The sequence below is a fragment of the Psammomys obesus genome, unplaced genomic scaffold (genome assembly GCF_907164565.1).
Source record: "Psammomys obesus unplaced genomic scaffold, mPsaObe1.curated_primary_1811, whole genome shotgun sequence".
Classification (NCBI taxonomy): Eukaryota; Metazoa; Chordata; class Mammalia; order Rodentia; family Muridae; genus Psammomys; species Psammomys obesus.
The window spans coordinates 6,443,553-6,466,500 of record NW_026590701.1 but is presented as its reverse complement, the minus strand read 5'-3'; the positions used below and the strand labels follow the sequence as shown (position 1 = coordinate 6,466,500).

At 38.9% G+C, this 22,948-nt stretch overlaps 1 protein-coding gene across 8 annotated transcripts in view; it reads right to left on the bottom strand.

Annotated features, from left to right (window-relative positions):
- The window catches only part of Acbd5 (acyl-CoA binding domain containing 5), a 47,890-nt gene that overhangs the window by 21,589 nt on the left and 3,353 nt on the right, over window positions 1-22,948 (bottom strand). For 4 of the 8 annotated variants that reach the window (XM_055608533.1, XM_055608538.1, XM_055608535.1 and 1 more), the window contains exons 3-10: window positions 18,395-18,515; window positions 15,860-15,932; window positions 13,272-13,386; window positions 12,889-12,921; window positions 6,608-6,742; window positions 4,709-4,906; window positions 3,923-4,029; window positions 192-459 (exon numbers count right to left, since the gene is read on the bottom strand). In XM_055608533.1, the coding sequence (XP_055464508.1) occupies window positions 192-459; window positions 3,923-4,029; window positions 4,709-4,906; window positions 6,608-6,742; window positions 12,889-12,921; window positions 13,272-13,386; window positions 15,860-15,932; window positions 18,395-18,515 (1,050 nt within the window). The remainder of the gene's footprint in view (window positions 1-191; window positions 460-3,922; window positions 4,030-4,708; window positions 4,907-6,607; window positions 6,743-12,888; window positions 12,922-13,271; window positions 13,387-15,859; window positions 15,933-18,394; window positions 18,516-22,948) is intronic. The other 4 variants (XM_055608532.1, XM_055608537.1, XM_055608531.1 and 1 more) reach the window with 4 other exon arrangements.

Below are 22,948 nucleotides of genomic sequence, written 5' to 3'. Positions count from 1 at the left end.
CACACACACACACACACACACACACACACACACACACACACACACACGTTCTTTTAGAAAACAAAACTGGGCACTATCACACCAACACTTGGCAGCCAGAGGCAGAAAGATCACAAGTCCCAGTATAGACAGAGCTAGATAATGAGACTGTCTTAGCAATCACAGTGAATCAGTGAACAAGGAATACATACCTCTTCCTCTTCTGACATTAGAGAAGTCCTCAGTTTCTCCGCCTCTCTTCTCACGGTGTGGTACTCCACTGTTACTTCTGCCATCTTCTCCTCCATGCTTTACTTCACCTTTTCCCTCAACTGCTTCCATCTGCATTTTCCCAATGCTGCCATTTCCAGGAGATATGTGAACATCTTCACAAAAACCAGGATTGTCCAAGTGCTGACTGGGGTCACCACCTAGGTAACACTGAAAGTGTCCACTGTTTGAAGTAGAGCTGTCTAAAGACTACAGATTTAAAATAACAGTTCAAGGTTACAGATATAAATAATTACACCAAAAGTTTTTCTGAAAGGGTCCTTTAATGATCCTGCTGAAAATATTCCTTTCTTTAAAAAATTCTTCAGCTTGTATGTGGCTTCCCATATACAGGAAATAAGTGAGATAGCCATGATTTTCAAAGACAAAAGATCCTTGCTTACAACCTTATTAAGGAGTCGGAAGAGATTACTGTTCCATCATCTGCTAAGATTCATTAGAAACAACATACAGCAGACGCTTCGCAGGTCAATCAAATCAGTGCCTCGCCCTTACTGGAGCTGAGCAGAGGTCTGGTCAGGAAAGGCTTGGACTGAGAGCAAATGAGTAAGGGCTGTGGTTGCTCACACCTTTAGTCCCAGAACTCAGAAGCAGAAGCAAGCAGATATCTGTGAGTTAGAGGACAGCCTTGTCTGTATAATGAGCTCCAGACCAACCAGAGCTACATAATCAGCCCCTGGTGCAAAAGCAAAAAAGAACAAATGACTATAGGCCAAATCAAAGACTTTATAATGACAGAATGACTATCAACATAGTCGGATGGAAAATGATTTGAGAACTTCCAACAAAATAGTGTTGGTCTTAACAAAAAAAGAACATGGAAAGCAAAAAAGGAGCTCTGAGGACTAGACAATTTTGTGATACACTAAGATAAATACAGGAGAAGGCTGTAGAAGAACAGAAAAAGATAATGGTTCAAATACACGTAAGTAAAACCTGACACCATGGGTGTCTCAGGTAGGATTTCTATTATATGCTAAAAACACTATGACCAAAAGCAAGCAGAAGAAAAGGGGTTTATTTTACACACAGCTCATAAGCAATCACTGAGAGAATTTAGGGCAGGAACCTAGAGGTAGGAACCCATGAAGGAGTACTGCTTACTGGCTTGCTCAGCCTGCTTTCTTAGACCGTGCAGGGAATTGGCCCTGTGGTGGCTCTACCACAGTAATCTGAGTCCATGTACTTCAATATTAATCAAGAAAATACCCTACAGGATATTCTGGTGGGAACATTTTCTCAACTGAGGGTCCCTTTTCCCAAATTACTCTAGCTTCTGTCAAGTTGATATAAAATTATCCAGCATACTACTAGGCAAAGAAGAAGGCAGGGTTCAGGAGAGAGAAAATGCTGAGCATATTACTTTAATATTATCAGTAAGTAATGGCCAGAATCTGAGAAGCAATAACCAAAACTGTACTCCTGAAGATTAAATCCAAGAGGAAAAGGTGACATTGCACATGAGGGAGGCACAGGCAGTTGGATCTCTATCAATGTCAGCCATGAGTACCCATGGAGTTCTAAGCTAGCCAGGCCTACATAGTACAACTTTAGTCTTGAAGGGGGTTAAAAAGGTCCTAATCACCAACTTTCCTGTTGTTTTTGCAGTTTTCTCTTTTTTTTTTTTTTTTTTTTTGGGGGGGGTGTTTTTTTTTTTTTTTTTTTGGGGGGGGGGTCTTATTATGTAGCCTTTGTTGGCCTGGAACTTTCTATGTAAACCAGGCTGGCCTCAAACTCATGGATATGACTGCCTCTGCTTCCCAACTGCTGGAATTAATGGTGCAGGCCACCACACCCAGCCACAGAATTATGCTTTAATTTGTTCTTTCAATACTGAATCTTGACTGAAATCTGAAGATTATTTTGACTAAAAGTAAGGGGTTTTTTGTTTTGTTTTAAAGGCTTTATTTTTTTAAGTTATGTATGTATGTGTACATCGTGTATATGAGTTTGTATAGAGATTTTTGCAAATGAGAGTAATGCCATTGAAGGCCAGAAGAGGGCATCAGATCCCCTAGGGCTGGATTCACAGTCAATTGTGAGCTGTCTTGTCACAGATACTAAGCACTGAACTTGGGTCCTCTGCAAGAGCATTCTTTTTGTTTTGTTTTGTCTTCTTATAAAGGAAAACATTTAATTGGAACTGGCTTACAGTTTCAAGGCTTAGTCCATTATCATCATGGTGGAAAGCACGGCAGCATCCAGGCAAGAGCATTCTTAAAGAATACACACTCTTAGCTGCTAAACCAGCTCTCCAGCCCTTGAACTAAAAGTTTTAACTGACTGAAGTGTAGTCAATATGAAAAACTAATTTATGTTTGACAAAAGCATAAACAATTTACCCTCTGCACCACCATTCTATCTGCCACAAAATATTTATAAAATATACATGATTAATTATAATTGAAATCTATATTATTGTAATAGTATTCTACTATTTATATTAGTATTCTAATTCTAATGTTGTATTCTAATATAATAATTTGTATTCTGATTCTTCTATTGTAGTAGTCTCATAAAATTACTTATGTGGTATATTTTTTTCTTTTTAGGTGTGTGTGTGTGACAGTGTATCTGTTTGATATACCCGTGTACCAGTGCAGGCATGTACTCCCATGCATACACATGCAGAGGCCAAAAGGTATCTGATAGCCTACTCTATCACTGTCCAGCTCCATGTTATTCCCTTGACGGTATCTCTCACTGAACCTGGAGCCAACAGCAGAGAACCCCAGCAGCCATCCTCTCTCTGTTCCCACAGTACTGGCAAACAGAGCCACTACTGGCGTTTTGTTTTGTTTTGTTTTGTTTTGTTTTCCACTGAGACAGGGTTTTACACAACAGCCCCGGCTGCACTGAACTCACAGAAATCTGCCAGCCTCTGCTTCCTGAGGACTGGGATTTAAGTTGTACACCACCATGCTGGCCTCCACACATGGCTCTTGACATGAATGCTGAAAATTCAAACTCAACCCTCTTCCACTTGTGCAGCAAGTGCTCTTACCCACTGGTCCATCTCCCCAGCGTTATTATTCACTTTATTTTGCGCACACACACACACACACACACACACACACACACACACACACACACACAACTATAAATGTTCAAGCATTTTCAAGGTATTTTTTAAAATCCTGTACGTGTGTATGAGAAAGGTGTGTGTGTGTGTGTGTGTGTGAAGTGTATGTACTCTGATGTATTCATGGATGTTAACAGTGAGAGTGCCACAGCACACATGCGGTGGTTAAAGGACCACAACCTCATATGTCTATCTTGTTTCCCACTGAACAGGGTCTTTCGTCATTCATCACAACACACAGCAGCCTAGCTGCCCTGTAGTCTTCCGGGGGCCCTGTCACCACACCTCATCTCACTATAGAAGCACTGAGCTTTCCATGGGTTCTGGGCTTCTGAAATTTTCAGGCTTTCACAGCAAGCACTTTGTCCTACAGTAGGTTTGTTTCCAAAGCAATGAACAAGCTTATTAGCTACTACTAACAGAAGGAATTCATTGCATTTTTTTTTTCTTTTTGCCTTTTGCCTCTTGTTACTTTTTGTTAACATACAAAGTGGCAGGTTTCATCATGGCATTTTCATGCATGAATGTCATACCATGTTCAGTGTGTCAATTGGAAAATGTAATCTTTACCTCTTCTTGTCCAAACTGCTCCATAGAATCACAGTATACTTCACTATCTGAATCACTTGTCAAATGATGAATTCCTGAAGCATCTTCACTGTAATCTTCATTTGTATCTAAACATGAGCAAATGTCCAGACAGTATAACTATATTCTAAGACAGGAAAAACATTTTTATTCTATTTTTCAGAACTCATCAGTCCTATAGTACACCTCATTCTGGGAAAGTTATCTGTCTTACCAAGTCAAGGTATTTACTATGCATCCCAGTTTGGTCACATGTCCCCAAAGCTCCTGCCTCAGCTTCTGAAATGCTGAAATTACTGGTGTTCCACTACACCTGGCTCCAAGTCATGCTTTTTTTCTTTTTCATTAAACTACCAAAACTTTATATCTACTTAACTAAACAGATTTCAGCTAGACTCAGGAGGTAACACAGGATAACAACCAAGAAGTTCTAGGCTGCCTGGTCTACAAAGCTGAGTTTTGATAAAACACCACACTCAGAGAGTAGGGGTGCTGGCAGCCAAGCCTGACAACCCGAGTTCAATCCCCAGAACCCACAGAGGGTGAAAAGTGAGCCAACTCCACTGAGTTGTCCCTCTGACCTCCACAGACGTAGATGGTACACATACAACCACACACTATGAACAAAATAAAAAAGAAACAAATATAAGAAAATGTTTTGGCTCTAATTCACTGTGTTTCAAAGTAATCCTAAGCATCCTAGAATTCTTAAGAGAGTATTTTAGCTGTAGGAAACACGATGGACAGAGGAGACCCTGAGGACAATACCTTGGTGAACACAGACTACAGTGTTTCCAGTCTGCTGCAAGCTCTGATCTACAAGCTTTGCTTCTTCAGTGCTTCTGGCACTCTGGGAAGAATCAGTACGACCGTCATTGTGTTTATCCTGAGCAAAGCTACCCTTATAGCCATTGGTAACAATGATTTCCAAATTCTTCTCTGTTGATTTCTTCATCATTTTCTCATCTTGAATGAAAAAAAAAAATAAACAAACAAAAAAGAAAAACAAGGGATACATACATAGCCAGGCATGGTGACTTAACCTTTAATCCCAGGACTCAAGTGGATCTCTGTGAGTTTGAAGCCAGCATGATCTACATAAAGAGTTCCAGGCCAGCCAGGGCAACATAGAAAGGAGCCTATCTACAAAAATAAAAAATAAAAAGTTTTAAAGTCACTAGTCAATTCCCAAACTACCATAATCTTTTTGAAGGGCTTCTTATCTGGATAGGAGAAATGGGTAGCTGCAGAGATGGTCCAGCACCCATGTCAGACTCACAGCTGCCTAGAACTCCTACTCCAGAGCACCTGGTACCCTATGCTGGCTCTGCAGGCAATATGCTCACACAGACTCACACAAAAATAAAATAAATCTAAAAATGAAAAAATATATATTTAAAATAATATCATCTTGCTCTTTTCTTTGGCTTTGTATTTGTTTGCTTGTTTATTTCCTTGTTTTGGGTATAGGTGTTCTGTTAAGATGGGGTCTCACCCTACTCACTAGCCTGCATCTGCCTTCCAAATATTAAAATTAAAAGTGTCCACCACCATGAAAAATCCTACTCTTAATGTTTGTGAGAAAGTGGCTCATTATGTAGCTTTAAATGACCTATTATTCACTTTGTAACTCAGACTGGCCTCAAATTCACAGCAATACTGATGCCTCAGCCTCCTGCCAATATGGTTACATCACACCTGGCTTCAAACACTCTTCTTGAGCTAGAGATACATAGCTTGACAATAAGGCACTAGCTATAAATTTTAATGGCCTGAGTTCAATCACCAGGTCCCACATGATGGATCTTCAAAAGCTGTCCTTCTGATGTCCATATGTACATTATGGCACACAAAGAAATGGATACCTATGCATGCATGAGCACACCGACACACCCAGATACACACACACACACACACACACACACAGTAAATAAATAAATAAATTTGTTAAGAAATGTGTGTGTGTGTGTGTTTATACACAACATTGATGAAGCCCTGGTCTTAAATGCCAACAATGCATAAACTGAGCATGGCAGTAGTCACCTGTAGTCCGGCAGAGAGGTTGGAGGCAGGAGGATAAGAAGTTCAAGGTCATCCTTAGCTACAGAGCATATCCAAGGCAAGCCTAGAATAACTGAGGTATTGTTTCCAAAACACTTAAAATTAAAAAAAGTATACATACAGGGATGGAAAAATGGCTCAGCAGTTTAGAGGGCCTGGGCTCTATCCCCTACAACCACATGGCATCTTATAATCATCTGTAATTCTATTTCCAAAGATTCTGATGCCCTTTCTAGCCTCTGAGGTCACTGCATGCACTTAGCACACAAAAACACATGTAGGCAAAACACCATACACATAGTAAAGTAAATACCCTTTTTTAAATTATATAATACATCATTTTATGCACTACATTTGGAAAAGCAGCCTACTCTTGTCTGCCCTCAATTAATACTTAACAATTACCAGTTAAGGCTAGCTCCTGTATGTTCCATAGTAGATCATTCTGATCCACTGAAAACCTGGATACACAGTCATTACCCCAAATGCTACCACATATATTAATTATATACAATTTTTTTTTAAATCAGCCCAAAGGTTTTCATATCTTTTTATCTTATCAGGTACAATATTATTAACCGTATTAACTGGTTAGCCAAAACTTACCATTACTACCACTCTGTTCTGCTCCTTTTAATTCTTCATGGGCCTCTTCTTCCTCAGACTCAGCTCCACTATCGCTGCTCTCAGCTTTACCATTAACAGCTTTGGCATTTGAAGAGGTCAGAGCATTACCAAGATCTAAAACATGACATGAAAACCTAAATCAGCAATATACCCATATACCTCGATATTGGACACTGCAAAACAAACTAATAAATCATTTGTTAATTAAAAAATTAAAAATGGGGGCTAGAGAGATGAGTCAGAGGTTAAGAGCACTGGCTGCTCTTCCAAGGGAAGAGTATCCACGTAGTAGCTTGTAATTGTCCATAACTCCAGTTCCACTTACATACACACAGGAAAACACTCTTCCACATAAAATAAGAATATTAAAAATATAGGCGAATGCCTGTAATCCCAGCACTCAGGGAGGCCGAGGCAGGCAGATCTCTATAAGTTTGAGGCCAGCCTTGTCTACAAAGTCCAGGACAGGCAAGGCTACATAGAAAAACCCTGTCTCGAAAAAACCAAATGTGTGTGTGTGTGTGCGTGTGTGTGTGTGTGTGTGTGTGCGTATACAAATGGTATTCTTTTACTCTATACTTTTATAACTATACAAATGTCTTCAATTACCAGTTTACAACAAAAAAGGAAAACACTGCCTCAACTACCCTTTCTGAAGCCAAGGGAGAACTAACTTTGAATTGGACATAATCAAAAAAAGAGAACCCTTGTCTCAAAAAACAAAACAAACACCACCCACATATAAAGCTGCTCTCAATCATCCATACTGAGATCCAGGGAATCTGATGAGCTCTTCTACACTAGGCACACAAGTGGCATATAGGCTACATGCAGACAAAACACCCATAAACATAAAATACACATAAATAAATCTTTTGACAAAATGATATAGGAGCTGTGTCAGTGGTTAAGAATACTGTGTACAGGTTGGGGATTTAGCTCAATGATAGAGCACTTGCCTACCAAGCGTAAGGCCCTGAGTTTGGTCCTAAAGGAACCCTGTTTACTCTTCGAAAGGACCTGGGTTCAATTCTCAGTGCCCACACAGTAGCTCACAGCCATCAGCAACTGCAGCTCCAGAGGATCTGAGATCTTCTTCTGGCCTCCAAGGGAACCTTAACAAAAGTGGGGCACAGACACTTGCCGACAAAACAACCATACATATAACAATTCTTTAAAAGTTTAAAAATCTATTATATATGCCATGCTTATATGTATAGAAAATTCTAAATACAATACAATACAATATAATACAATACAATACAATACAATACAATACAATACAATAAATCCCAGGCATAATGACACATACTTTTAATCCCAGCACTCAGGAGGCCGAGGCAGATGAACCTCTTATGAGTTCTAGATCAGCCAGAGCTACAAAGTGAGACCTGGCCTCAAAAGTAGATAGATAGATAGATAGATAGATAGATAGATAGATAGATAGATAGATAGATAGATAGATAACCATTAGAATAAATGCAAATGAAACATGTAAGATTGATATGCCAAAATCAATTCTATTTCTATATAGTAACAATATATAACTCAAAAAATAAATTTTAAAAAATAATTCAATCTACAATTGCATAGAATACAAAAGAATAAAATATTTAGGAAAATATTTAACAAAAAAAGATATTAACTGGGCATGGTGGTGCAAGCCTATAATCCCAGCACTCGGGGAGGCAGAGGCAGGAGGATCTCTGTGAGTTGAAGGCCAGCCTGGTCTACAAAGCAATTCTGGGACAGTCAAGGCTACACAGAGAAATCCTGTATCAGGGGGAAAGAAAAAGAAAAAGAAAAAGAAAAGAAAGGAAAGAAAAAGAAAGAAGAAAGAAAGAAAGAAAGAAAGAAAGAAAGAAAGAAAGAAAGAAAGGAAAGAAGGAAGAAAGAGAAGAGCAGAAAACAAAAGAAAAGAAAAGGAAAAGAAAAGAAAAATGAAAAGAAAAAGAAAATGTAAGGCCAGGGTGTTAGTGGCACACACCTCTATTCCCAGCATAGGCAGGTGGATCACTGTGAGTTACAGGCCAGCCTGAACTACAACCCTAGTTTCAGGATAGCCATGAATACACAGAGAAACCTTGTTGCCAAACACACACACACACACACACACACACACACACACACACACACACACTACAAATGATCAAAACAATGTAAAAAAAAGCTCTCAGTAAATGGGAATCTAAGTTCACTGTGACCCCGTCCAAAATTCCATTGACCCAAGAGTAGAAATTCACTAGCAGATTCTAAGAATCGTGCAAAGATGAACCAAGTATCAAGAAGCAAAACACTCTGCAATCCCAGATACTCAGGAGCTACAATGCACAGGCCACACCTTGCATTTAAGAGGTCAAAAGACAACTTGCAGGAGTCAGCTGTTTCCCTGTACTACACTCACCCTGGGAATGGAATTCAGATCATTAGGCTCTATCTAAGGCAAGCACCCACACCCGCCCAATATGCTGAGCCCCCCCCCCCTTTTTTTTTTTTTTTTTTTTTAGACAAGGTTTCTCTGCATAGCCCTGGCTTTCCTGGAACTGACTGGCTCTAAATGGCCAGGATCAAAGTCATGCACCACCACTGACCAGCCTCACAAGCCCTTTTTTAACAAATATTTTATTATGTTTGTTTATGATAGTGATCGTGTGTAGCGTGTGTGTCGTGTGTGTGTGCACATACATGTCACAACATACCTAACAACTTGTGGGAATAGGTTTTCTCCTTCTACCATGGGGGTTCCGGGGATAAAAACTCGGGTGGTCAGGCTTGGTGTTAAGAGCCTTCACACACCAAGCTATCTCTCCAGCCCAAATTCCTTATTTTTTATTTCTGTGTGTGTAAATGAATATTGTGTAAATAGTCATGTATGTTTGTGTGTATATGGCAGTGGTGCACACATGTGTGGGTGAATGTGGGGTATACAAGTTGACATGAAGTGTCTTCCTCAATCTATCTCCAACTTAATTTTGAATGTTTGTTATATTTTGTTTTGTTGTGTTTCTTCATTTTTTAACAAATACTTATTTATTTTGTATGTCTTTCTGGGCTCATTCACCACAGCGCACTAGAGAAAGACAAATGACAAACTGTAGAGCCCAGGGACTGAACTCAGATCTTCAGTGTGGGTAACCAGTGCTTTTACTTCATGAGCAATGCCACTGTGCCAAAACATTTTTTGAGAAGTAATTTCCTCAGTGAGGCTGTAGCTTGAATCGGCTGACCAGGAAGCCCTAGGGACCCTGAGGCCCTGCCTCCCAGCACTGGACTAACGAACATGAGATAGACCCTCCTCTGCACATATGCACTAGAGATCCAAAACCAGGTCCTCCTGTTTATGCAGCATTGCAGTGACTGAGCCATTTCCCAGCCCGTGATTTGGAAAATTCTTAAGAGACTACAAACGCTGACATACACATATTGTCCCAGCATGTAGAGAGCTGAGACAGGAAGATTTCAGAGAATTAATCAAATACCTGCCTTGGGCCAGCAGATTAAACACTGTGAAATGAGACCCAGGTTTAGCCATTCTACATCTAATGTGATGCTCACAAAAAAAAAAAAAAAAAATTAATTATTTATTAAGTTAGTAAGAGTGAAGTCGAAAGAGGTATAATCCAACTCCTCTAAGCAAGTCAGATGAAAATGATGTCATACATCTTACCCAGGGTCCTCCTTCTTGATTAGCTTTTTTAGGTGTACAGCTAGTCCTGATGAGACCTTATAGGCTAGGGTCAGATGGAAGAGGAGGAGGACCTCCCCTATCAGTGGACTATGGGAAGGGACAAGGGAAGAGAAGAGGGAGGGAGGGAAGGTGTCAGGGAGGGGGCTATAGCTGGGATACAAAGTGAATAAATTATAATTAATTTAAAAATAAATTTAAAATATTTTTTTTTAAAAAATGATGTGATACAAAGTGACACCCAGAAGCAGCCACTACTACCTAAGAGAAGCAAACTATCCTCTGATTATGGTACAGGAAGACTGCTGCTCTGAAATACTACTATTACTGCTATACTACTATTACTTATTGAAAAGATACCTTTAAAAAAAGGAATGGCAGTCTAATCTTTAATTGCAGCATGTATAATTTTCATATAAATCTATTCCTGTAGCTTCATTTCTGTTTAAGGATTAAGGCAGAAAATGTTAATAATCACCAACAAGAGCAAATCTCACATTTTGCTTAACACTTCCTGGAATATAAAACAACCCTTCAAATCTTTTACTGAGAAAGTAACAACAAAATTCAAAGCACACAGAAAATTTTATTCATGAAAATTTGAATTCATGAGATGTCTTGTTTTAGCTTGTTTTGCTATAGTTAAGCCACACTGCACATGCCCATGTTTATTTTTTTAGATTCGTTTATTACATAGGCAATATCCTGTCTGCATACATGCCAGAAGAGAGTACCAGATCTCATTACAGATGGTTGGGAGCCACCATGTGGTTGCTGGGAATTGAACTCAGGACCTCTGGAAAAGCAGTCAGTGCTCTTAACCTCTCAGCCATCTCTCCAGCCCCAAACACTCATGTTTAAAATGGGTAAAACCAAGAATAATAGCTCATACTGGTATGCTTAACATTTGGGAGGGTGAGACAGGAGTCTCATGAATTCAAGGCCAGCCTGGGCTACACAGTGTTCTAGACCAACCTGACCTACAATGAGGCCCCATCTCATAAAACTTAAAAATTCCAGTACTTAGCCAGGCAGTGGGGGTACACATCTTTAATCCCAGCACTCAGGAGGCACAGGCAGGAAGATCTCTGAGTTTGAGGCCAGCCTGGTCTAAAGAGTGAGTTCCAGGGCTATACAGAGAAAGCCCACTGCAGGGGGCCCAGGGATGATTCAGTAGTAGGAGTTGGAAGAAAGAAGATAATTGTTCTAGGCCAGCCTCCTCTTCATAGTTCTGGGCCAACCAGGACTACATAGCAAGACTGTCACAAATAAGTAAGTAAGCAAGCAGTACAGGAGCAGCCAGGCACAGTGGCACTCTTCTGTAACCCCACAACTTGAAAGGTAGAAACAGAGTGATCCAGGATTCAAGGCCACCCTATATACATGAGTTCAAAGTTACTGTTAGAACAAGAAATGGTTTCTAAATAAATAAATACTTTAAAAATAAGATAGAAAAACATTTAATTCATGGTATTACTAACATTTTTCATTTTAAAAAATATTTATCAAAACAAAACTGGCCAGTAAGATGGCTCAGTGCATAAAGTCAGTCGCTGCCAACCCTGAGGACCTGAGTTTGATCCCTTAGTATTCACAGAAAGAAGTAACGGAGTCCCACAATTTGCCCTCCGACCTCTACCCTTTGCACAGTGACATGAGTATACTAACTAAAAAAAATTTTTTTTATTTAATTAAGAACAAACACAAAAAAACTATAAATTCTTCTATAGTTCTGTAATATAAAAGTGAACCACTTGGCATATTTTAATAAGAGGCTGAAACTTTCAGTTTAGAATCTCAGTATAATGTATTTGCTTTGGATAACAATTTCTAGATGAGGGGCTGGAGAGAGGGCTCAGAGGTTAAGAGCACTGGCTGCTCTTCCAAAGGTCCTGAGTTCGATTCCTAGCAACCACATGGTGGCTCATAACCATCTATAATGAGATCTGGTACCTTCTACCCTGCAGGCACAAATGTAGGTAGAATACTGTATAAATAATAAATCAATAAATCTTTAAAAGAAACAATTTCTGGATGATAAATTTATGTTTTATGTATTTGTGAAAAATTATCTTTCCCTGGAAACTTTTTCAGTATTTATTTTTCTTTCTATTAGTATTTTAAATTACTTTATTTTATGTTTGGGTGTTTCAGCTACACGTGTGTTGGTGCACCACTCTCATGCCTGGTCCCCTAAAGGCTGGAACACGGCACGAGATCCTCTAGAACTAGAGTCACAGACAGTTGTGAGTCACCATGTCAGTGCTGGGAACTGAATCCAGAACCTGTGGAAGAGCAGCCTGACCGCACACACTGAAGCTGTCTCTGCAGCCACTTTACTTATCGACTTTGATGTTTGAGAGTATGTGAGTATGAGTGTATTTCATGTGCATGTGGGTGGCCACAAAGCCAAGAAGGCATCTGATGACACTGGAGTAACAGGCAGGTGTTAGCTGCCTGGCACAGGTGGTCCTCTAGAAAAGTAGGAAGTGCTCTTAACAACTGAGCCATCACTCTCACCCCAATGCACTATAAATCTGAAACAAAAGTTTTACATGGATTTCATTATTCCTACCTTCTAAGCATTTAGAGATTTTCTCCAATCGGACTGGCATGTGAAAGTAAAAGAGAAAATTAGATGGGAGAGGAGAGAGGAAGCATAGGACTGGGAGGCTGAGGGAGGGGGCTTTATTTGGGACACATAATGAATAAATTGTGAAATATAAAATAAAATTAAAACATTTAAAAAGAGAATTAGACATAGAGGTATTAGTATATGCATAATATATCAGTGGCTGAATTTTAAAAAATAATGAAAATAGAGCTGAACAGGATTACACACACTTGTAATCTGAGAATATAGGGAAATAAGCAAGAATATGGTTAGTTAGAAGCCAGCCTGGCCCAACCTTGTGGACAAAACTGTGTATCTTGAAAAGAAACATAAGATCATCCAACCTGAGGTCAAGTCAGAACTCTTGGCATTCTTTTTATCTTCTACAATTTCATAAAATGGACCTATAACATGCAGCAATTCTTCAACTTTCTCAGTCATGGGCATAGTTTCAATAATCTGTAATTAAGAGAAAGAAATACTGTAAAATCACCAACTATTAACTTGATCTGTAGCTGTATAGAATCTACTATTTCCACATTGTCAATAATTTTCAGATTTGAAGTTAGCTGACTTCCCAAAGGGACTACTATAAATTATATGTATACAAACAGAATTTTTTTTTAAACAAACTAAAGATGTTTATACTAAAGATCTAAAAGTCTTCTTGGGGATGGACAGATGGCTCAGCTGTTAGTTAACAAGAACTTGATGTTCTTAAAGAGGACCCATGTTCGGTCCTCAGAGCCCATTTGGTGACTCACAACCATCTATAGCTACACTTCTGACCTCTGAGGGCTCCTACATGTGTGTGCTCCACATACACTCAGGCACACACACATACATATAAAGTAAAACAACTTTTTATGTTTAAAAGTATTTTCATTAAAAGACTATTTTACACAGGTTTCACACAAAACTCTATGTGATAATCTTTAAGTTGTACTGCGGAAACAGTGGCACAACAATGAAATGCTATCCATAAAGATAAAGCAGGAACTGATAAACACATTGATAGTTTCAAGACTATGAGATAAGTAGAACCATCCATTTGTTTGGTTTTAGGTTTGGGGTTCTTTTTGTGGGGAGGGGGGTAGGAGGTACACAGGATCTTACTATGTAGCCCTGGCTGTCCTGGAACTTCCTATGTAGACCTTGAACTCAGAGGTCCTCCTGACACAGCCACCAAAGGTCTGGGATTTAATGTGTGCTTGACTAACCCAGAGCGCCCTCTACTCCTAGCAATCCCCTTGCCTTAGAGCCCAGGATGCTAGAATTATAGGCACTCCTACTTCCCTTTCTCACTTTAAACTGTGGCTAAACCATTACTCTGTAAAATTAAGTAGAAAAAAATGGATAAATATTAATGTCAATTCAACTTTATACTGAATTTATAAATATATCCTGAAAAGTATACACTATTTGAGGTTAAGAAAGGTTGACAAGATGGTACAGTGAGTAAAGGCACTTACTGCCAAGCCAAACAACCTGAGGTCAATATTCAGAACCCGTACAATAGAAGGAGAAAACCAACTCCTACAAGTTGTCCTCTGAGTGTATCACATGCACTCTAACACACATACTCAGAAATAACTAAGTGTAACTTTTTTAAAAGAAAGAACTATCAAACCACAATGCCTTTTGATTCTCCCTGCTTTTGAAATGCTCCTTTGTTTTTATGCTACTGATAAAGCTAACAGCTAAAAGGATTAAACTCTGCCCTCTGTTCTAAAGTCTACTACATAAAGGTTGTGAAAATGCAACAAAGGGCATAAAAGTAGCATAGGCAATACTAAAAAATATCTTTCTAAATTCTCCAAATAAAAATTGTTGAAAACCCTCTGTGGGTTGGGGAGACTAATTCCACTGTTACAGATTTCCTTTATGTTCAAAAGCATTTTTTTAATATTTATTTTTTTTACATATATGAGTGTTCTATCTGCATTTACATCTGCCAGAAGAAATCAGTTCACATTATAGATGGTTGTGACCATGTGGTCACCGGGAATTGAACTCATGACCTTTGAAAGAACAGACAGTGCTCTTAACCGCTGAGCCATCTCTCCAGCCCTCAAAAGCATTTTTTAAGCTCATCAGACAGGGCTGAACATGTAGTTCAGTTAACAGAGTGCTTGTCTAGCATGCATGAAGCCATGGGACTCTATCTCTAACACATAAAACTAGGCTGTGTGGTAGCTGTCCATAATGTTGTCTTCTGCCACTTATCAACTCTGATGCTGCTTAAGCTACATGAGACCTTGTCTCAAATCACAGCCAAACTCTGGGCAGAGCAAAGAGAGTCATATAGAAGAGTGGCGGGGTAGAGGGACCAAGAGGGGACAGGAGCCCCATAAGGAGATCAACACAGCTAAAGGATCTGAGCCCAGTAGGTCCATGGAGACTGATGCTCCAGCTAAGGGCCATGCATGGAGAGGACCTAGACACCTGCTCAGATGTAGCCAATTGCCAACTCAGTCTCCACATGGGTTCCCTAGTAAAGGGTGCAGGGGCTGTCTCTGACATGGACTCTGTTGCCCAAATTTTGATCACTTCCCTCTGGCAGGAAAGAAAAGGATGCAGGCAGTCCTGATGAGACTTGACAAGCTGGGGTCAGATGGTAGGGGAATATGGCTCCCCCCTTCTGAGGACTAGGGGAGGAGGACAGTGGGAACAGGGAGGGTGGGTGGGACCTATAGGAGATGAGAGAGGGGGCTACAAAAGGGATGTAAAGTGAATAAATTATAAAAAATAAATATAATTTTAAAAAAGACTTTGCCTCAAAAGAATCAAATTAGAGGTGCTGGACATATAGCTCAATAGTAGAGTAGTCGACTGGCATGAGTTTAATCCTAACTACTGTCACACACACACACAAAGTAAATTCAAGCTGTTTTGAATATGTTTATTCTCTACTATAAATTATTTTCCCTACCTTTTTCATTTCTTCAACATATGCAATCATGGCTTCTTCTTTAGTCATATCACCCAATGAACTCCAAGCATCCCTAGAAATTTAAATATAAAAATAATAACAGGAGATACTTGATTTTTTAGCTAGGCATGCTAGCTCATGCCTGAAGGCATTAAAGAATTAAGTTATGCCAATTACAGAAAAATGAATAAAACTAGAGAAAATCAAATGAAATTAATTAAATAACTCTCAGAAAGACAAACATCATGTTTTCACTCATTTATGGATCTTAAATTTTATACATAAAATTATGTCTGTACTGATGACATGAAAGTTAAGTGAAACAAAGGACCAAGGGGACTAATGGAAGATGGGGAGAAGAGAAGGGCAACAGAGTATGTGAGGAATGTGCTCAAAGTACATTACATACATGCATGCAAATGGCCTTATGTAATCTTTTTAATTTTTGAAAATATAAAAATAGGATTTTAAAACACTAAACATTCAACCCATTCATACATATATATATAGACCACAGAAGACTTAAACTATTCATAAATATTTCCTATGGACCCTCTAAAAGGTTTCAGTGATTTTTTTATTTATTTGCATGTGTGTATGCTTGAAGGAGTTTATGTGCACCGCTTATGTACAGGAACTCACAGAAGCCCGAAGAGGTTGTAGGATTCCCTGGAACAGGAGTTACAGGAAGGAGTGAGCCACCATATGAGCGCTGAAAACTAAACTCAGGTCCTCTGCAAAAGTAAGCATACTTAACCACTGAGCCCTGTCTCCAGCCACAAAGATCTGATCTATTTTTTCTGTGTATGTATGTTAGCCTGAGTGTGCATATGTGCACCATTTGCATGCAACTGTCCTCACAGGTCAGAAAACAGCATCAGATCGCCTGGAACTGGAGTCACAGGCACCCAGTGTGGATGCTAGGAACTAAACTCTGCAAGAGTATCAAGTACTTTTAAGTGCTGAGCCTTCTCAGCTCTTCCATGGCCTCAAAAAAGGTTTTATATCATTATCAAGAATAGGAACAGTAGCTGGGCATGGTGGCACATTCCTGTAATCCCAGCACTCAGGGAGACAGAAGCAGGAGGATCTCTGTGAGTTTGATGACAGCCTGGTCTACAAAGCGAGTCCAGGACAGCCAAGGCTATACAGGGAAATGCTGTCTCGAAAAACCAATCAACAAACAAACAAATAACCAACAAAAAACAAAACAAAAAGAACGGTAACAGTAATGAATAGTTTAAAGGATTATGAGAACTGTAAAAGCCATGATGTAAACAAACTGAATTTCTTGTTAAATTTTTCCCATTAATTTAAATACAGAACTAATTTAAACACTAGAACTAAAGATGGGAAGAACTGAGGATGTAGTTCCAGCAGTAAAAGTACTTGCCTAGCATGCACAAAGCCCTGGGTTCAATCCCTAGCATGGAATAAACTAGGCATCGTAGTTGATGCTTATAATCTTGCCTGTAAGCCAACACTGGGAAGACAGAGAGGGAAAGCAGAAGGTGAAGTCATCCTTGGCTGCATATGCATTTTAGGATAAGAATGTCTCAAAAAAAAAATAAATAAATAAATAACACAAATCCTGGTTCATACATTTTTCTGAAAAGCAGTTAACTCTGCCAAAGATCAAATCTAAGGAAAAAAATGATTTCCTCATCTGTGAATCCAATAGTTTATTTGAAAACATGTTACACTAGTCACCATACTCTGCTGATAAAGTAAAATCTAAAATTAACTTTTGCCAGGTATTTGTAAGTCTGCAGCAGTACTCAAATATATCAAGCTGCTTACAAGTATTAGTCAATTCAGAAAATGGGAGAGCATCTAAGAATTCCATGACTCTTTTAACTATACCATTAGAATCCAATCTCCTTCTCAAGTACAGTGGGTCAGAAGTCACCTTAGATCAAAGTTAACGTAGCAGTCAGTAATGTGGTTAGTCATGGCTAGTTACACATTACCTTAGAGTCTCAAAGCAAACAACTCACTTGACAAACACAAGCCACTATTTTCTTAGGCAGCTCAGAGATAAGGAATTTTATGGTGTTTGTTGTTGTTGTTAGGTTTTTTGTTTGTTTTTATTTTGTTCTTTTTTGAAAACCGGTCTCATGTACCACAGGCTACAACCTGATCACCAAATATCCCACAGCTAGCCTTGAATTCCTGATCCACCTGCCTCTATCTCAGACTGCTAGAATTCCTGAGTTGTACTGCCAGGATCAAACTTGTTCATTTAATAAGGGGGACTGATCTTGGGGACCTCCTGTGAAAGGAAAGGAAGACGAAGTGCAAGCATTCTTAGTCTCCATCTGTAAAGTACCTACTCCTGACATTTTGCTGTTTTCCTATCTTCCCCAAGATTTTATTGATTATGTAAAAGTGTATTAAGGATACTTAAAGAATAAAACTGTGAGCAATACCCAGGATGCTTTATGCATATACACATACACATATACACGTAAGTAACAGCTATATAATTAACTCACTTAAATGAAAATTCTTTTTTAGTGCTGTAAATGAAATTACCATTTATATCTTCCAATAGGATCCCAGAATCCAGGCCTTGAAAGTTTACAGGGTCCTTCAGTTGCCTGTTTATAGAAGCTATAGAACTTGAGCATCATTTCATTTGTTGGCTGAAAGGATCCTATGGGAAATACAAATTAAACACAAATCAACTGGAAATATCACTCATATGAAAAGCTATCTAGTAGCTTAGGCATACCACACTCATAGTGATTTTTCTGGTCTGGTTTGGTTGTATTTAGATAGAGTCTCTCTGTCTGTACAGAAAACGCTGGATCTCGGGCTTGCCTGGAACTGCCATGCAGCTGCCATGCAGCCCAAGATGGCTTCAGACTCACAGCAGTCTTTGTGCATCAGCTTCCAGAGTGCTGACATAAGGCAGGAGCCAGCACACCTGGGATACATCTCCTTTGATTTCAAAAGTTCTGGAGTTTAATAAGTTCAATAAATAAATTAGCGACCATTTTATAAATGTAACTGAAATAACCAGCAAGTATTACATTTAAAAGAAATATGTGAAGAACTGTTTTCAAAGAAATTAACGTTGGCCCAGTGGTGCTGCATGCCTTTGATCTCAGCACTCTGGAGGCAGAGACAGGTGGATTTCTGAGTTTGAGACCAGTCCAGAGCCAGTCCAGGACAGCCAGGACTACAAAGAGGAGCCCTGTCTCAAAAACAACAAACAGAAAAAAAGGAAGGGAAAGGGAGAGAGAGAGAGATAAAAAAGAAATTAATGTGTACAAACTTTAGAGGTAGAAATTGTGAAATCTGTTACATTTAACCAAAGTTCATGCTCCCACAAAGTCCTTTATCTAGTGAAAATCTGAAATTTTGCCAAGAAGTTGATATTTACTGTTAAAATTTTAATAACCAAATTAAACATGTAGCTTTTTCACTTATGCTATCCATTTGCCCACGGGAGCTTTACTTTGCATAAGAAGTTATTATCCATCTTAATATATTTGTTTTTTATGTTTCTAGCATTTTAATTTTTGTTTTGTTTTGTTGAGACAGGGTTTCTCTGTCTGTAGTCCTGACTGTTCTGGAGCTCAATTTATACACTGAGTTGTTCTCAAACTCAGAGATCTGCCTGCCTCTGCCTCCGAAAAGCATGCACCACCAATGCCCAGGTAACATGTTTTGGGGTTTTCTTTTGTTTTGTTTTAGCTTGGGTTTTTTTGTTTGTTTGTTTGGTTGTTTTTTGGTTGTTTGGTTGTTTGGTTGGTTGGTTGTTTTTTCCAGGCAGGGTTTTTTTGTGTAGACTTGCCTGTCCTAGAACTCATTCTAAAGACCAAGCTGACCTCAAACTCACAGAGATAGGCCTGCCTCTGCCTTCCAAATACTGGGATTAAAGGTGTACACCACTGCTCAGCATACATCTTTTTAAACTCTCCAATTATATAAACAAGTACTGTTAAGTTTCAATAATCAATAAGAGCCATAAATAGAAACATTGTTTTAAATAGTAAAATAACTATTAAAAAGTAATTTTTAATTACAGTTCTAAAAACTGTATTGCAGAAAAATAAAAATAATGGCATAAGAAATTTCATGACCTGATATTAACTGGAGGAAGGAAGAAAGCATCTTTTTCTTTTTTAAATTTTTTATTAATTATACTTTATTCATTTTGTATCCCCCCATAAGCCCCTCCCTCCTCCCCTTCCGATCCCACCCTCCCTCCCTTTTCTGCATGCATGACCCTCCCCAAGTCCACTGATAGGGAAGGTTCTCCTCTTCTTTCTGATCATAGTCAATCAGTTCTCATCAAAAGTGGCTGCACTGTCATCCACTTGGCCTGGTAAGGCTGCTCCCCCCTCAGGGGAAGGTGATCAAAGAGCAGGCAAATCAGATTATGTCAGAGGCAGTCCCTGTTCCCATTACTATGTAACCCACTTGGACACTGAACTGCCATGGGCTACATCTTTAAAAGTGCTATCAACAGTGGCTGAAGAAATGGCTCATTGGTTAAGAACACTAGCTTCTCTTACAAAGAACCTAAGTTCGATTCCTAACACCCACATGGCAACCCACAGCCATCTATAACTCTATCTCCGGTCGTCATGAACATCAGACACTTACAAGGTACACAGGCAAACCAGCAGGCAGAAATTCATTCACACATATTAAGGTGGAACTCTGAGTCCAAGACCAGCCTGTTCTACAGAGTGAGTTCCAGAACAGCCAGAACTACAAAGAAACCCTGTCTTGAAAAACCAAAACAATGGACTAGAGAGATGGCTCAGTGGTTATGAGCACTGGTTGCTCTTCCAGAGAACCCAGGTTCCATTCCCAGTACCCACATGACAGCACACAACTGTCTGTAACTCCTATTCCTGGGGATCCAGCTCCCTCACACATGCAGGCAAAACACCAACGTACATAAAATAAAAATAAACAAATTATTTTAAAAAGAGAAACAAAAACACACGCGATGACTAAATAAGTGTGTGTGCATGTGTAAATAGTACAAGTAGTGCAAGGATCACATTTACACTATTTGTAAATACTACAAATAGTACAAGGATCACAAGTAGAAGGCTAGCACGGGGGGGGGGGGGGGAACAGTAGGGCTACATAGTAGGTTCCACGCCAGCCAAGTCTACAGAGGAAGAATTTATCTCCTACCAAGCAGGTACAACAAAATATGCATTAAGATGTTTAAGGGAGAAGTTTCTGGATAGTGGGTAGATATGTAGATTATTCCTTCACTTTTCTGTTTAAAAACTATTTGTGTTTGTTTGCTTGTTTGTTTTTTTAAATTATGTGTAATTATGTGCTGGTCTGAGCAAGAATGGCCTCCACAGACTCTTGTGTTTGAATGGTTGGATATAGGGAGTAGCACTATCAGGAGGTGTGGCCTTGTTGAAAGAAGTATGTCACTGGGGGCACGCTGTGAGGTCATATATGTTCAAGCTCCAGCACTGTGGCACTCAGTGGCTTCTGCTGCATGTGGATCAAGATATAGAACTCTCAGCGCCTTCTCCAGCATCAGGTCGCCTGTATGCCGCCATGATGATAATGATCTAAACCTCTGAAGCTGTAAGCCAGCACCAATTAAATGTTTTCCTTATGAGAGTTGCCACTGTCATGAAAACCTGACTAAGACAGCATGCTTGTGTGGGTATCTGCATGTGAGTTCAGGTACCTGCTAGGTAAGAGCTAGAGTCCCAGGCATCTGTGAGCTGCCTGGCCTGAGTGCTGGGAACGGAACTCAAGTTGTCTGAAGTGCAAGCAAGCAGTCTTAACTGCTGAGCCATCCCAGTGCTCTCCAGCCCAGTGCTCATTACTTTAAAACACAAAAATCATTATAAAAATAATAACTATACAGATAGTTTAAAGATAATAAATTATGGATAAAGCACTACATTCAGTAATCAAAAGTTAATCATTTTTTTGTGTTTTTTAACTAGAAATTACAACATAGACAAAGTAGTAGTTCAGGTTTGGCCAAGAATGTATAATTAATTCCGAAGTCACACTAATAACTACCTATATAATCTATAAACATTTAAGAGTATAGACACAGTATTTCAACAAGATAGTTATTCTTTACACAGCAAAAAATAAAGATAGAAAAACCACAGTTAAATGAGTTAATAACACAAATATAAATTGAAATTCAAAAACAGTGAAAAGGGGGGGGGGGTGAGACAGCTCAGCATATCTAAGGCACTTGTAACCAAGACACCATGGAAAGAGAAAACTCACTCCAATCAGTTAACCTCTGAGCTCCTCAAGTACGCACACACACAAAAATTTAATAAAAATTTTTAAATTAAACAACTTCATCTCATATCTTCAGAAAGCTAACAAAATTTATTGACTTAGGTAAATGTTACATAGTATAGTGTATATAAACAAAAAATGAGATATATATTGAATGTACTAAGTATAAGACAGCATTACTTCTGTCCTAAAGATGTTCCTATGATATATATAACAGATGTTTGAATATACATTTCTAATATCTAAGATTCTATTTTAAAAGATTTTATATAACTCATTAACTTAGTTTTGTGTGTAACTGTATTTTTATTTGTGCACCTGTGTATATGTGCTTGTCAGAAGCACTAGTAGAGGCCAGAAAAGGGCACTGCATCCCCCAGAGCTAGAATTACAGGTGGAATGGGGGCTAGGAAACAAACTGATCTTCTGAAAAAGCAGCAAGTACTCTTACCCACTGAATCATTTCTCTAACTCCTGATTGCTTTAGGCATTAAATAAAAATTAAGCAATAAATAACAAAAGCTTCAAGATCTCATTGCAAAATAATCAAATCCAACCAAACAATTAGAATAAGTCTGGAAACATGGCACAATGGTAAAGCCCTTCCTTAGGATGTTGAAAGCCCAAGGTTCAATCCCCATTACTGCCAATAAATAAATAAATACAAATAAACAAGTAAATAAACAAATAATTATAAGACAGGCATGGGAGAGCATATTTATAATCCTGACTTTTGGGAGGCAGGAGCAAAGGCTCTCCCAAATTTGAGGACAGCTTGAGCTACATAGAGTTTTTATCTCAAAAATCAAAACAAAACAAAAAAAA